Source organism: Anopheles cruzii, unplaced genomic scaffold (assembly GCF_943734635.1).
Source record: "Anopheles cruzii unplaced genomic scaffold, idAnoCruzAS_RS32_06 scaffold00472_ctg1, whole genome shotgun sequence".
Taxonomy (NCBI): domain Eukaryota; kingdom Metazoa; phylum Arthropoda; class Insecta; order Diptera; family Culicidae; genus Anopheles; species Anopheles cruzii.
Window position 1 is genome coordinate 508 of NW_026454075.1, and position 13,921 is coordinate 14,428.

A 13,921-nucleotide genomic window follows, 5' to 3' on the forward strand; every position below is an offset into this window, starting at 1 on the left:
CGCCTTTTTCTTCGCCCGGTCCTCTTCCTCCTGCTCGGCGGCGCCTGCTTGGTAATTAATATTTTATTTGCTTGCTCCCGCGGGCTGATGCGGGGAGGGGACGGTGTGAAAATCGGAGTCTCCGAAGTACCTACTTCCTGCCCGCTGGTCGCGCGAGCCCTTGCTCTTGGAACTTGCAAGTTTGTAGCCACTGTAGCCCGTTTGTTTACCAAGCAGAGAGCAGGACCAGCCAGGAGCGCGCGCACGTCGGGTTTACTCCGTTCCGTTCCTGGGCCCGCTGTTTGCAAAGCTCCGGAGTGGCTAGCGGGAGTGAGCCGCGGGCCACGAGCGCGCGGTTCGATTACTGTTTGCGATGCTTTCTCGGCTCTGTTTGTAATTGGAACCGGGGCACAACCCAACGGAGCAACGGAGAGCGCGAACTACGGGACATTTTTGTGTGATGTTGCAGTTTCCAGCCACGTTGTAGTTTTTTTCGGCCACGTCCAGGCACACACGGATGGATCCGGTCCACCTACAAGGAACCTCCGTCACCTCCGTCACCTCCGTCTAGCTGTCGTGGACGTGCCAAAGCGCCTCGGTTCGGATCTCGGTTGGTGGCCCGCGTTAATCACCGCGGGCCCTGCCAAGCCCGCCGCCGATGTCTCACTAACCCTCACGGACGTTGATTAAATGCCCTGCGCCTTCGCCAAGTGTCGTCGTCGTCGTCGTCGTTTGTCGTCGTCGGCCGAAAGTCTTTGAAGCACGGGGGCCGTCTTCCCGCCTCGGTACCCATTTTAATCATCTATAATTAATGTGTCAATAGCGGCTTCCGCTACCCGTCGTCGAACCCGACACACACCCACATGCATGCACACATCCGAAAATCACTACCGTACTAGCGGCGGCGGCACCGCACCTCGTCATCCCGTTCTTAGCCCCTGGCGTGCGGTCCTGGCCCGGGGTTTCGGGTGGCGGCGGCGACGAACATGTTGGGAACAAGTTTTGGGCCCACCTTTTTCCCATTTGCTACCCACACACACACACACACACACACACACAGGGACTCAGGAAACTCCGGGAGCCGTGGTGGGATGGGACGTGGATGTAACTTTTCAGCTTAGCCATAAAATTAATTACCCATACGATGCGTGTGTTGGCACCCTTTCGACTCCCCGCGTCCCTGTTCACCCCGCCTGGGCCACATGGGTCTGGCCTTCGCCATTATCGATTGAGGTTAGTTTATCAGAGCGCGCTCCCAGCGCGAGAGAGCGAGAGAGCGATCCCAGCGAGGTGCTTTATTAGACGTTACATCATTTAACTGAAAAGTGAAGACAAGCCGAGGTGGGGGGGGAGAGTAAGAATCAGCCGAATCCGGAACGGAGCGGACCGGAACCGAACCGACGTCCTCACCCTTCACCCTTGTTCCTTGGAGTTATCGGAACTCCGGAGGGAGCCCTGAGGCGTTTCAAAGGATCCCTCGAAATCCCGTAGTGCTCCGTCATCTCCGTAACAACCTGGCCGCGCACACCGGGCCAGAGTTACGCCGGGGCCAATAGACGCGCGCCCTGCCAAAAGCGACCTCAGAAGACCTGAGAGCGTGGGATTAGCTGGAATCGGGGGGGGGTTGGTGCTTGGTGCTTTGTAGTCACCCGGTCTAGTAACCCGGACGGAAGTCGCACCCGAGACCGCGCGCTCCTGGTCGCGCCTGGTCACTTGGCGCGACCTGTGGTCCTGTGGTCTGTGGATGCGCTCAGGTCTTTTCATCAGGCCTTCCTACCCTACCCGGGGCCCGGGGTTTTGCTATGGTCTGGAACTGTCTGAATTAACATAATAGCACGGCATCGGTGGGGGGTCCTCTCTCCGGGCCACCCTTCACGACGACGACTACCCAACGACGACCGACCCCAGGACGATGGCCAATTTGGCGGCCGGAAGACAGGCATACGCAGACACACGCCCATCTTCGCGCTTCTTCAGGCTTGCAGGCTGTGTGTGAAAAGTAATTTCGGCTGCGGGTTAACGAGTTTCCGGTTTATCCGATAATTGCGCAACGCCTCCGCAACGCCCGGCACCACCCCGGCCTGCTGTGTGGCTGATTTATTGAAGATATGCGTGTGTGTGCCCTCGATCGGCAGGTGTTCCGCGGTTATCTGCTCCCCACCTCTCCGGAAGTGCCTCCGGCGCGGGGTACTTTCTTCTTCCGAGCACTGCAAGTGACGCTCCTTCGTTGAGTGACGCTCCTTAGAGGCGTGTGTTCTGGTGTTTCACAGAAAAAGGGACGTCTTTTCGTTGCGCAATTCGCACAGCGTTGGCAGCGTTCAATTAAAAGAGGATCGGGCAATGATGGTAATTAAACGTTGGAGGTGTAGGTGGTACAAAGAACAACGCCGGCTTTGGCACTTACTTTGCGATTATGATGAAGCTCCCTCCTCGTACCTTGCCGGTGGGCTGAAAAGTTCCGGGCCCAAGCAACGAAACGCGGCCTTTTTTGTGTGGTTCCGAATTGGATTTTATTGTCCAACGTAGGACCTCCGTCAAGAGATTATTCAACGATTTAGCTACTGCCTTTAAATAGGCCTCCGTTTTAGCGATTTTTTTTTTTATTGGACCCTTATTAGACATGTATGCTAGATTACATGAGAGTTTAGAGATCGTCCACATTGGGATTGTTAATAAGTCTAAGGTATCAAAATGTTTGAAATGAAAATGGTTCGAATTAAATCTATTTTATTTATCTTCAAGAATCGAAAAATATTCAGCCTTTTTTTGTTATAACCTAATGAAAAAATGCACGCTAATTTGCTCACCCTGTAGTTAACTTCCAAAATCTTCAGATAATTAACTCTCGAATTGTTGCGTGGATAGAATTATTGCATCTACTGATTAGGACTATTTTTTAGTTTGTTAATTTCGAACGATAGTCTTTGCGCGCCAGCAAGGTTTAGGACAAGATTGGTTGGTGTTCTCCAGTGTAAATTAAGGATCATTTCAAGAATTTTATTCAGTCTGATTTGTATTGACTGGAAGTTAGTTTTGAAGCATTGTTCCATTTTAGCGAGACACCTCTTCATTCGAGTGAAAGCTCAAAACCGATGAGCATTTCTTTTCTGACGTCCGTGGATAGCCTAGTAATCGCTGGGAGCCAAATCCGGCGAATACTCCCGAATGTAGTTCTCCTACTGCTCAGAATCATCAAGAGTCGTCGTAAGCTTACGGCACGCAACTTCACTTCACTCAATCCTTCTTCGGCTTCCGGTAAGGGGCCCGTACCAACAAAACACAGAACGCCGGTTTTATGTATTAACAAACTCGAAACGAAACAAAGTCGGGCGCGAACGAACGGCTTCATTAGCATTTTTTGGGCCCAGCTCCGATTCCGATAAATAAGCAAACCCTGACTGGCTGGCTGGCTGGCTGGCTGGCAGTTCCCGCAGCTCCCGGGTGGGACAAATTATTGGTTCAATTGCCACCGAGAGCAGTCCGAGGCCGAACCAATTTTATCGTGATTCAACGCTTTCGCATACCACAATAAATAGGCCGGGCCGTAAACTTCCCGAGAACCCGAGCGGAGACGATGCGGACACCATCTTAGGGGGCGACACCACTTTACTACTCTCGAGCTCTCAACAATGCGCGCCCAAAACTAATCACGGTGGAATGTGCCCCGGTGATGGGGGGGTGGCCCGGGTCCGCCTAGCGATACCATCTTCGCTTTCGCGGCCGTGCAGAGCGAACTGTCTAGCGTGTCTAGCCCGTACAGAGAGATCGGAGGACCAAACGGCAGACCAAAAAACGTAGCAACAGATAGTCCGACGTGCGATGCGAGCTGGGCCACCGTTTTGCACTACATTATCGCGGACACGAGTCCAACGAGTTCCGGTCGGAGTCGGAGAGATCAGTCCACTCCGGAATGGGGAGACTCGGCCGGAGTCCTCCAGAGTGTCTTGGTCCGCCAAGATGTAGGTTAAAAATATTCACTGACCTTATTTATGGTGCTGACCGGTGCTGCAGCTCTGGCCCCTTGGGCAGGAAAACTGTTGTGTTAGTGTCGCCTAGAGTTGGAAACGCAGCACCAAGACCACCAGGAGGCAAAGAAAACGATTCCATTGAGATAAAACCTGGAACCTGTAAAACAAACCATTTCCGCCCAACATCCGTCCGTCCGTCCGGAGTCAAGGATGTCGGGGATGTCAGGCCGACTCATGCTGGGGGATGCGATAGGGATAGTGTGTCTGTGTGTGTGTGTGTTTGTGGACATCCCGAGGACCACCGTATCGTATGCAGGAATTTAATTAATTTTCAACACTACTCCTGCGTGCGCGCTGCCCAGGACCCAGGACTCTGCCACTTATCAGCCGGCCCTAAATGTTTGTTTTACCCCCGGTCCCCCGGGCAGGCCGCAGCCTTATCGCTGGACATATTTATGTTGCTCCGGATGCCAGGGGCAGCCCAGCCCGGGTGCCGGGACCGGGAGCATTTGGAGCAAAAGATCAAATCTCTCTCGGGGGGGGAAACTCTCTGGGAGCCTTCGGAGGAGTTCGGTGGACTTCTTCTACTTCGTCTCTCCGCCGGTGCTAATGGTTTGACCAAGGTGGTGGGCGCTCCGAAAGTGACTAGGGGAAGCCGGTGTGTGTGTGTGTGTGTGTGTGTGTGTTTGACGATGAACAGCGGAAACAGATAAGTCGCCCGGCGACAACACTATTAAACTATAAATCTTATAATTCAGTCTCGGTTGAGCTCCGCAGCGACCTGGCACTAAGGAGCGAGCGGGGCACAGCGTGGCTTGCTGGGATGGTGGCGGGGGAAGGGAGAAGGGAAATCAAAAACAAAACAAGCAGGAAAAAAGAAGAAACCCACCACCGGCCGACCGGCACACCCGGAGTTGGCCGGTCGCGCGGTACTTGGGACAAGGACCCTCCGCCCGGGTTGCCGGCCGGCCGGGGAGGGGTTGAGCCTTCCCCTCGGCACTGGCGGTTCCGGTAAGCGGAGCTGAGCGTGATGGGCTGTGATAGTTGTTTTCATTAGCGCGTCGAAATCTTATCTTAGCGACCGAAGGACTATAGTTGGCAGGCAGTTCCTTTCGGTTCCTCGTTCCAGGTCCACTGTCCTGTTCAGTTAATTCGCCTCAGTTCAGAACCAACCAAGAGAAAAAGACCCAGAGGAACCGTGGGGGGGGGGGGGGGGGGGCGGGGGGTGTATAGCTGGCACGTGAGTAGCCGAGCCGAGGGACGCGGACGAAAGGACGGATTATTGTGATATTGTTTCGGGCCGGGCGTTAGCTCTGCTGCTCTACCTAATGATAACCCCCCCCAGCCCCCCCCCGCCTTCTAATGGTGGCGTGTGGTGGCTTTTCGGTGCTGACCACTTCGGGTTGACCCGGTCCGCCCGCAGCTGGAGGATAGTCGGCAGGAGTCGAGCTCTGCTGCAGCCTTCTGGAACTGGAACTAATTCGATGACATTCAATAATCGACCCCGCATTCGAGCCGCTTCGAGGCTGAGAAGCAGGCAGAGGCTGAAAGCCCTGCCCACTGCCCTGCCGCCCGGTTGTGACAGTAATTTAAGCGACCGGCCACGCCACGCCAGTTCCGAGGCCTCCGCCGCCGTCTTGATTTATCTGCCGAGTAGTTCTGCCAACACGCCCGGGGTTCTACGCCTTCTTTCTTTGTTTCTTTCGATTCACGAGGCAACCTTCAACTCCTGGCCCACACACATCCTTCCGTGACGGTGCAGCTTCTGGCGACCGCACCCAGCTAGCAGTCAGCTAGTCAGACTCGGAATGGCAACTGGACATTGACAGACACATTGACTACCGCACCCACCCACCCCGATCGGTTCGGGTCCGAACTAATTTCCAGGACGACGACGACGACACCGACGCTTATCTCGGGCTCGATGACCATCCGATTTAACTCCCGACACTCCCGCTTGGTCCAAAACACACTACGTCTCCCGCCGAGCGCACCGTTCCGAATTATTTGCGCATTACGCACACCACACCGCACCGCACCGCACGGTCGCCACATGTTGATTGTCAGGGTGTGTTACGACTCACGGTCTGAGCCACTGAACCACACGGACTATCCAGTATCCGAAATCCTTTGAATATATTCGAAATTTGGCCCGACCCCCGTACCGGACCCGGGGGTTGGACTCCCAGCACCTGAAGGGGTGGAAGGGGAAGGGGGGGGGGGGGGGTCTCGCCCTAGACTCCGGTCGGCCGGATAAACTACCGGACTGGGCGCAAACTGTGTGTGTGTCGTGTGTGTCCCATCCCGGGTCGAGCTTTTGTTGTCAGTCGCAGATGATGAATCTCTGAAGGTGAGCCTCCGCCGAGAGTCCCCATGCTCGCAACTGTGTGCAACATACTTTCCACGTCCACGTCCCGTTAGTTTATCTTACCGCAACAACTCTCGCTCGCTGCCGATCGACGTGTCAATCGTGAAGGGCCGACCTGTGGGAGGGAGGAAGACTAATGACGTACTCCACTCCACTGCTTCCTGCCCGATACCGAGCCGGAGTTGTAAAGTGTAATGTTTGATTAAGTTTCGAAACAAATATTTATCTGGATTACTCTGATCCAGACCCCCGATCTGGGTAGTAGCCGCTTCCGTTCCGATGACGTTCCGGTTTCGGGAGTGTCGGTCGGGGCAGATGAACCACCACCTGCTGATAATGGACAATGGCTTGGCCGTAATTATTCCGGTCCGCCCTTTCCCCAGGCCGCCGCCCCACGGGTCAGGTACTGCAGTGTCGTTTGGGGATTTGTTGCCCACCGTCAAGTGTTACGCCGGCCCGAGATGTCCGAGGCTATCTTTTCTGGGCACCATTGTCCCAACCCGACGCACGTGGCGCACGAAGACGATTCTTGAAGGAGAATCGCCCCAAAAAAGGTCGATGACGTAGTCGTCGAAGTTAATCGACCAGCCCGTAATCGAGTGGCTCGTAAGCAGTGCCGTGCCAGTGCCGATTGTTCGAATCTTCCCCGACCTGACACTGGTGACGCCGAAGATTGACCACCACACGTCGACCACCACGTCCCGACGTTCCAGAGCCTGGCTGGCTGTAAAGCATTCCAGGAGTGGAGCGCATTCAATTAGTGTTCCGGGCATTCAATCCTCCAGTTCCGCCCAAGGCCCAAGCGCAGCGCTGAGCTCGGGCGAAGTTTATTAATGAATGTTTGATGGGACGCCCGGGCCCGGCTAGTATTGCGGCGACAATTAGAGTCCAGCGCGCGAGGGCGCCGATACCTGATAGCGGTTAGATCTCGGGACGTCTCTCTGGAGTCTGGAGTCTTGGAGCCGGAGCGTACATCAATAAGTAAGCAGCCGTTTCGCTCGACCGAAATTCGTCAAAGTGCCACTCACCGTGCCGCCATGTGTCCGCCATGTGTCCGCACCGGACCGGACTGTGTTATAATAAAACTAAAAGCACTATAACCGAAGCGCTGCCAGCCCTCGCTGGCCATAGTACAAATTGCCGGCTAGCCGACAAGTGACGCCCGATTGATGTCGCCCCGTGTTGCCCGGGGCAAGAGTTTTATTTACAGCTCACTAACCCTCCAGGAGCAACTTCCTGCTGGCGGCTGCCGTTGCTGCTGCCACTGTTGTGTGTGGCATGCTAGGTGATGGACTCATCCCTTCCCGAACTCCCGGGTCGGTCGGTCACCAAATGGTCAGAGATTAATTAACGTTTATGTGGTGGTCTTGGTCCGGGCCCCCCCCCCTCGGAAAGTTTTATGGGGGCCGTAGGTCTGTGGAAGCCCGTGGAAAATATGTGGCGCAAAAAATGACGGCCCCGACCAGACACTAAACCTTTTTGCGACGCCCAGAACCACCACCCGCCCAGGATTCTGTTTTGGTCCATTTGGTTCTCCGGCACTCTCCGGGCCCCGAGGAGAAGAAGTCCAGGCGGTCCATCGATTTGAATGCCCTGAGCGCGCGGTCGCGAGCGCGGGGGTACACGGTCTGTTACGAGGGTTCGAGTGGAAAAGTGCCGAAAGCCGTGCACTTGAAACACGTGTAATTATCATTACGCTGCCGCCATTGCTTCAAGATCCCGGCTGCCCCGGAGGGAGGAGTGACTGGTGCCGCCGGGACGGTCGCCGGGGACGGGCGGTGACCAATTGTTTCCTCGCTCGGAGGACCTCGGCTCTTAAGATGTATGGCGGCGCGCAATAGCAAGAAATTGCGCCCAAATTGCGTGGCTCACCCGGGCCCCGGCCCTTAGCTCGGGGTATCCTCGGGTACTCGGGTACTTGAGTTGAACATTGCGGTTTTTTGCTGTGTCCGTTATTCATCCTTTTCTTCCGTGCCTCGGCCCAAGAAACGTGACTCACACACACTCCAGTTGGGGAAAGGAATAAACAACAGGAAAAAGGAAAGAATTCTTGCGCTGAGTGCCGATCTCTGCCGAGAGTGATGAGTGAGTGAGTCTCTGCCCTGCGGAGTAGGAGAGGGTGACGCCCAGCGGGGAAGCAGCTATTGAGAGGGAAATTCGTGGCTAAGTATCAACAAATATTTGCCCCGGAAACGGTGTTTTACCCCGCTCTGGCCTGCTCACCCACGTCGGACACGGTCCCTGGAACCTGGGAAGCCTCCTGGGCGGACCTCTGGGATAACGGACTTCTGGAAGAAATCCAATTCGGTGTGTCTAGGAGCAAGCCCCCACCTCCCCCCCCCACCGCGGGCTGGTTCAGCGTCTTGACTGACTGACTGACGTGGTTGAACAAAGGACATCACAACGGCCACCGCCAGCGCAATCTGGCCGTGCGTTAATGGAGTCTTGCCTTTTTTTTCGTCGTCGTCGTTTTTTGCCAAAATCGCAACGGCCGATAAGCACCACCACCTGCTTCGGCTTCGGCTGGCTGAAGTACTCACCTCATCGCGCCGCGTCGCGTGGCTGAATTATTGGGACTTGGAGCCAGACGAGGACTGGACCACAACAAAAAAGTCACGGCACGTGGACACGGACACGAGAGATGAAACGGGGTTCCAAACCTGCGAGAGAAACAAAGAAGAATGGAATGACACACACACACACACAGAATGCAATCACAATTTATCTCCACCCACCGGCACCGTTCAATGGCGTGTGTCAAGCGCGCGCGCGGGGTTTCAGGGATTTTCAAATACTCGAGAGTTGCGGATTTTCATGAGCAATTGGAGACGCGACGCCGACGTGCGTAAGACATGAAATTCGACGCTGCCCACACCTCAACACAGTTCCCCCCCCTCCCCTCCAGCCAGGTGAACGATCAAAAGAAAAGTCGGTGGCCGGGAAAACCGCCCTTTCCCAAACCGCATACCGCGGTTCCGGGCGCACCGGGCGCACCGGGCGCGTCGGTCGATAATCCGGTCCAATTTCGCGCTGAGCAGGCGGTGCGGCATTTCGTTGTGCCTGCCTTCGCCCCCCCGGTCCCGCCTAGGTCCACCCAGGTCGCCCAAGGATCTCCGCTCGCCAGGTCAGGTTCGCCGCGCTAGTTATTAATCTGCGTGTAGGCGAGCCCGAGCCCGTTCAATTTACCATTCGCTCGTCGGCACCAAGGGGGGTGGGGGAGGGGGATGTCCGGGGTGGCGATGTTTGCATAAAATCTCTCGGCAGCGTCTCGATGTCGGTGCGCGCGTCAAACAAAGAAATTAATGCCGCGTGGAACCGTGCAACGAAAAGGGTGCTGCACACACACACACACACACTCTCGGGCTCTCGGGTAGTCGGGGTCGTTGCCCTTTCGCCGGCATCCCAGGGCTTTGTTGCACCGGAATGCAGCGTGTGGCACCGGCAGGCTGGCAGGTTGCCTGGGTGGCCGGCTGGCGGGGATCGAAAGTCGAAAAAGGGGTTGCCATGCTGGATGCTGGAGGATGCTGCTACCTTGTGGTGCCTTATTTACTGCCGAGAAGGCCGAGGGTCCGGTCCGATGCCCCCGGTGTTATGTTCTGCTCGATTCTCGCTCCGTCTTCCGTCTGCCAACGGCATCTTCATCTTCACCGGCCGGTTACGGAGGCTGCTCTGCTCCTTGCTGGGTTACTAGGTATTTGGGTCACAGGGCAGGGCCAGCAGCTGCAACGACAACGAAGGCGAGGCGAGGTGGAAACGGTGTATCCCGGCCTCTGGCCTGACCTCGGTGCGGTGCGGTGCAACTCACAAAGGGCGCCGAACCCGCCGGTACATGGCGTACACTGGGAAAGGGACTGCACCGCATGTTAACGAACACATAAAAAGAAGGTGGAAACGGAGATGGGGCACCTTTTTGCGTGAACCCTCATTTCGTTGTCCAGGATGCGTTTCCGGTAGGGGGCCCCCGAGATCCCGGGGGGCATCGATTTGCATCACCAGAGTCCTCGGTGGCCGCTCGGGGAGAAACGGAATCTCCGGTCTATATACACGCACGCACGCACGCACGCACGCAATGACCGGGGTGTTTGTGAAGGAGCGTACACACACACACACATACACACACACACACACACACACATGTGCTGGAGCAGAATGGGGCAGCTGGAGAAGAAGAATGGAGTAGCAGAGTGGAGCGAGAATCTTTGTGAGATGCGGCCAGCGGACGTCGCCTGCAGCCGGAGCCTTATTGATTCAAGGGTGGATTGGTGGATGACCAGAGGGGAGGGGGGGGGCGGCGACGGCGACTCTCGGGGGTTGTTGCACCTTAGTGCACTCCCGTTGGAGGAGCCGTTGGAGCGGTGATTTCGCATCGTATCGGGCGTGTGGGACATAGAAACGCTAGTATTAGTAGTAGTAGTAGTCGCAGCAGTAGTAGTAGTAATAGATTATCAAGATCCTGCCGATGCGCGGGAATCCTGTTTCGAAACGATGCTTTTATTTTAAACTGTTTTACAACCTATTTTCGTATAACCCACCAAACCCACCAAAAAGGCTGTCCTACTGGCTGTCCTACACTGGACGGCCAGTCTAGTCTAGTAATTCGGTGAACTCTAGTAATTTAGCTACCTATCTAGATCAGCAGCTGTAGACCAAGGTGAGGAACACCTGACACGCAGCCCGCGCTCGAGAGTTGCCCCGGAAAGCCCCGGCAAAAACGGGCGACAATGTTGCCAGCCCAATTGTTGCCCCCAGCCTAACGCTCGCTAAAGCTACGCTGCCGGCGAAATATACACACACATACGCGCACACACACACACACATACTCCACAGACTCTAATCTACAGGCCTATCGTTTTTGTTTTTCGCAGGTCCGCGCAATCCCATCACTAATGTCCAACTAACTCTAGACCACTAGACACCACCAGACTGCTTGGTGGCCCAGGCCCCCGAAATCGCAGTCGCACCGTACCCACTCTTCCCCCCAAACACCCACACAGCTGACTTAGCACGTATATTTACACAGCACGTCCCCGCACCGCACGGCGTTTAGCCGCTGGCGCGGTTCTGGGAGCGCGCGAACGCCAGCAGCGGCTGGCTGTGGCTGAACCGCGCGTACAGCCGCTCGGCACTCCCGAGGGTGTTGGCCTTGGTGCCGAGGCACATCTTGTACTGGGCCTCCTCCAGGTCGGTATCACAATGTATTGGGTGGAAGACGTGCACGAGCGACGGGTCCGGCGCCCGGAACACGCTCAGTTCCTCGGCTGGCGGAGGTGTCGGCGGAGCCGGCGGAGTCGGCGGCGTCGGTGGCGTCGGGAGCGCTGCCGCCGCCGGTGACGTTGCCTCCGCTGCCACCGCTGGGCGCAGCTGGGCGGGTGTCGTGCCGCTGCTGGACAGTGGATTCCAGCGCCCGTCAGCGATCGCCCGGAGCCGCAGGTTACCGCGCTGGTTGAGCGCGATCACGTTCTCCAGGAACACGATGTCCTCCAGGCCCCAGCCCTGGATGGTGGTGCTGAGGCCCTTCAGGTCCGGGCGCTCCAGGTCCGCCTTGTAGATGCCGACCAGCCCGTACCCGAACTGGCGGAAGTATCCGGTCTCGTCCGTGATCGGGTACGGTGCCGAGAAATTGCGGACCGCCGGCGGCCTTAGGTCACCGCTCTCGGTGGTCGGGCCGCCCCCGGGGGCCCCCGACTCCAGTGCCGGTGCGTACTCGCTGAACACGATCGGCAGGTAGATCTGGCGGCCCCGGATCACGTTCTGCCGGATGCGCACCAGCGACTGGGCGCTGAACACCATGTCTACGTCGATGAAGAACAGGATGTCATCGTCGGCACAGTGCAACGACTTGGTCGCCCGGTCCAGGGCGAGACCACGCGAGAAGTTCCCGGACAGTGGGACGAAGTTGATGCGGGCCGCCGGATGCCGGGACTGCAGGCCGGTCAGTAGGGTCAGGAGCGCCGGTGACTCGGGTGCATCGACGTACAGCGCCACCAGTAGGTCCGTGCACGGGTTCCAGCCTCCCGTAGGTCGGAGCGCTACCTCTTCGTAGTTGCGCAGGAACCGCCCGAAGGTCTCGGTCCGCCCGGACAGCGGCAGCACGAACACGATCCGGCTGTGGTCGCACCCCCGGCCAGTGTCGGCAGTGTTGCCAGCCATCGCGGTGAGCCGACCGAGCCCACCGCTCAGCAGTGACTTCATGCGATGCGAAATGCGATCTACCGGGAAGACACGGGGACTTGTAGAGGGCATGGATCAATGGGGAGGGGTGTTGGGTACCTACCGAGCGTGATCGTATGGAGCGGCACGGCATGGTTCTGAGTGACTGGTCCGCCCGACGACGACGGTTCCTGGTGCGGACTTCCTGACGTGATCACCTCGCGCACCTGGATCTCGGTGAACGAGCGCTGGATGTAGAGGTGGCGCCGTACCGGCACGGTCATCTTCTTGCCGCGGTACTTTTTGTACACCAGCAGCAGGTCCAGTATCAGGTCCTGCCCGTACAGGCTGTTGACGCGCGTGTACCCGTACAGCAGCTCCCGGAACTCGATCATCCGGCCTCGTTGGCGCGAGAAGTTGTTGATGTGCTCCATGATCTGCCAATGGGGAAGCGAACGTACGTTAGGTTATCTGCCCCTAGGCACCGCAGCCCCAGTCGTACCTCTCGGATGACGTCACTCAGGCCCTCCTTCGTAGACGACTCGATCCGGCGCTTCGGGTTCGGGTGGTTGGCCGAGTAGAGGCTCTTGGCGATAAAGTCCCACTCGAGCAGCTCGTCGAGCGTGCGGGGCCGGTGACGGTTCAGGTCTGGCGCCACACCTTGAAGTAAAATAGTCAATGTCGCTAGAAACCTCCCGACCACTCTCGAGCGGGTGTCCTACCGAGCACGTTGTGGTCCCCGAGGTAATCGGCGCTGCTTTCGTCGCGCGGAAAGATGGGCACGCCCGGCGCCAGGTTCTTGTTGATCTGCCGCGGTATCTGCAGCAGCGACGTCATCTTGGCGATGTCCCGGTGCAGCAGCAGCGACTCCTGGCGCAGCTCCTGCGCCCGCAGGCCGAGCATGTAGGCGTGCAGCCGGTACATGAACGCGGGCTGCTTCACCGGGTGTAGCGTGATGGCGCTGTGGACCTCCTTGTTCTTCAGGCTGCCCGAGAACGCTCGGTTGCCGCTCGAGTTGTGGTGCAGGATGGACTGCATCTGGGGGGGTGTGAGAGAGTGACGATAGATTGTGTGGTTCGGTAGAGGTCGAGGTCCCAGGCGGGTACTACCGTACCTCGTAGTTCCAGGTGCAGGGAATGCCGGCAAACTTCTGGACGCACCGCCCAACCTCGACATCCTCGTGGGTGCTGTAGAGATTCTTCAGGCAGGTCGGGATGTGGGGTGCCACCCGGCGTAGCGTCTCCCGGCTCATGATGACGCCCGGTCCGCCCATGCAGAAGTTTTCGTCAAACTCGAGCGACAGCAGACCGAAGTCTTCGCTGTTGCCACGGCCGGCCTGCCCGATGAACTGCGGTTTCGAGCTGTCGATCGAGCGCAGGAACCGCTCCAGCCGGTCCGGGCGCACGTAGACGTCGTCGTCCGCCCGAACGAACCACTCGAACCGGTCGATGTAGTG

General features: G+C 57.4%; 1 protein-coding gene across 1 annotated transcript; it reads right to left on the reverse strand.

Moving 5' to 3' along the window:
* Positions 1–11,196: 11,196 nt before the first annotated feature.
* On the reverse strand, positions 11,197–13,918 carry LOC128276085 (chondroitin sulfate synthase 1-like; the record flags this gene model as incomplete). The annotated part of the gene is made up of 5 exons (XM_053014554.1): positions 11,197–12,524; positions 12,590–12,902; positions 12,968–13,125; positions 13,188–13,503; positions 13,580–13,918. Coding segments are annotated over 5 exons (2,292 nt in total), but the record flags the coding sequence as incomplete, so codon positions are not given.
* Positions 13,919–13,921: the final 3 nt, after the last annotated feature.